This window comes from Crocuta crocuta, unplaced genomic scaffold (assembly GCF_008692635.1).
Source record: "Crocuta crocuta isolate KB4526 unplaced genomic scaffold, BGI_CrCroc_1.0 scaffold1161, whole genome shotgun sequence".
NCBI lineage: Eukaryota > Metazoa > Chordata > Mammalia > Carnivora > Hyaenidae > Crocuta > Crocuta crocuta.
The window spans coordinates 157195-158439 of record NW_027531894.1 but is presented as its reverse complement, the minus strand read 5'-3'; the positions used below and the strand labels follow the sequence as shown (position 1 = coordinate 158439).

The following is a 1245-nucleotide window of genomic DNA, read 5'->3' as shown; positions in this document are numbered from 1 at the left end:
TATAGGCCAAACTCAGGTGGGGCCGGGAGCCAGGCTTGCCCTGTTCTGGCCCGGCTGTCACCTTTCATTCCTAGGCCACGAATCTGACCAGGATAAGGAAGAAAAACAGGAAACTGGGCTCAGAATAAGGACANCCGAACGGGTATGTGTGCGTGTGTGTCTGTGTGTGTGTGTGTGTGTGTGTGTGTGGTGGGAGGTGGTGAGTGGTGGCTGAGCCAGGGCGCTAACCTACAGCCTTGGTAATCCCACCTTTCCATGCCCGCAGGGAAGTTTGCGGGGGCGGAGTCAGCCCAGGGCACACTGCCCTCCCAGGCTCCGGAGGAGACCTTTGAGTCGGGCTGGCCAGATGTGCAGGGCACCGGGGGCTCCCTGGAAGAGGAGGAGGAGGAGAGGTTCTGCGAAGCACTGCAGCAGCTGGGGGTGGCCCCGGTCCTGGGCCAGTGAGTTGGTGCTGACCCAGGTCCCTCTTCNACAACGCCCGCGTGTCCGTTCCAGTCCAGGGTCCCGAGGCGGGGACTGGCCCAGTCGCTCCGTCAGCTGTGACACCGGGGAGGGGCTGAGCGTGATTTCCCGCAGAATTTGCATTGCAGGAGGCGAACGCGGCTGGTCTATCCAGGGCTGCAGGTGTCTCCAGAGGGCTTACCCTTCGGGATGGGGCCAGGGAGCCCCGACTTCAGCTTCAGCCCCTGTCCGCCCCCTGCAGGCAGCGAGCGGTGCGGACGCTCTGGACCCGGCTGCAGCGTGAGCGACCCGAGCTGCTGGGCTCCTTCGAGGACGTTCTGATGCGCGCGTCGGCCTGCCTGGAGGAGGCAGCCCGAGAGCGCGACAGCCTGGAGCAGGCGCTGCGGCGGTGAGGGTTGGGGCCGGGCGGGGTCTGGGGCCCAGGTGGCTGGGCTCGGGAGGCGGTAGAGGCGAAACTGGGGCCTATGGTGCCGGGGGGCTCAAAACAGCAGTCTCCCCCTCGTCCTCCCCGGCCCCCGAAGGCGGGAGAGCGAGCACGAGAGGGAGGTGCGGTGTCTGTACNCACACCGGCCCTCGGGGTGCGCGTGGGTCAGGGTCGTGGGACGCCCCGAGGAGCCTCCCTGTACCCAGGTGACCACCGCCCTCCTGCAGGGATGTGGTCACTGTCTCGAGGAACATGCAAAAAGAGAAGCTCAGCCTCCTGCGGCAACTGGAACTCCTCAGGTGCGGCCTGGGGGAGGCCGAGGGGGGGGCCCGACACAGCCGGGACCTCCCAGCGCCCAA

At 66.7% G+C, this 1245-nt stretch overlaps 1 protein-coding gene across 1 annotated transcript in view; it reads left to right on the top strand.

Moving 5' to 3' along the window:
• Positions 1-1245, top strand: part of CRACR2B (calcium release activated channel regulator 2B) — a 2541-nt gene that overhangs the window by 608 nt on the left and 688 nt on the right. Inside the window, exons 3-6 of the mRNA XM_077773399.1 lie at positions 266-440; positions 704-850; positions 984-1040; positions 1096-1185. Coding sequence (XP_077629525.1) covers positions 266-440; positions 704-850; positions 984-1040; positions 1096-1185 — 469 coding nt within the window. The remainder of the gene's footprint in view (positions 1-265; positions 441-703; positions 851-983; positions 1041-1095; positions 1186-1245) is intronic.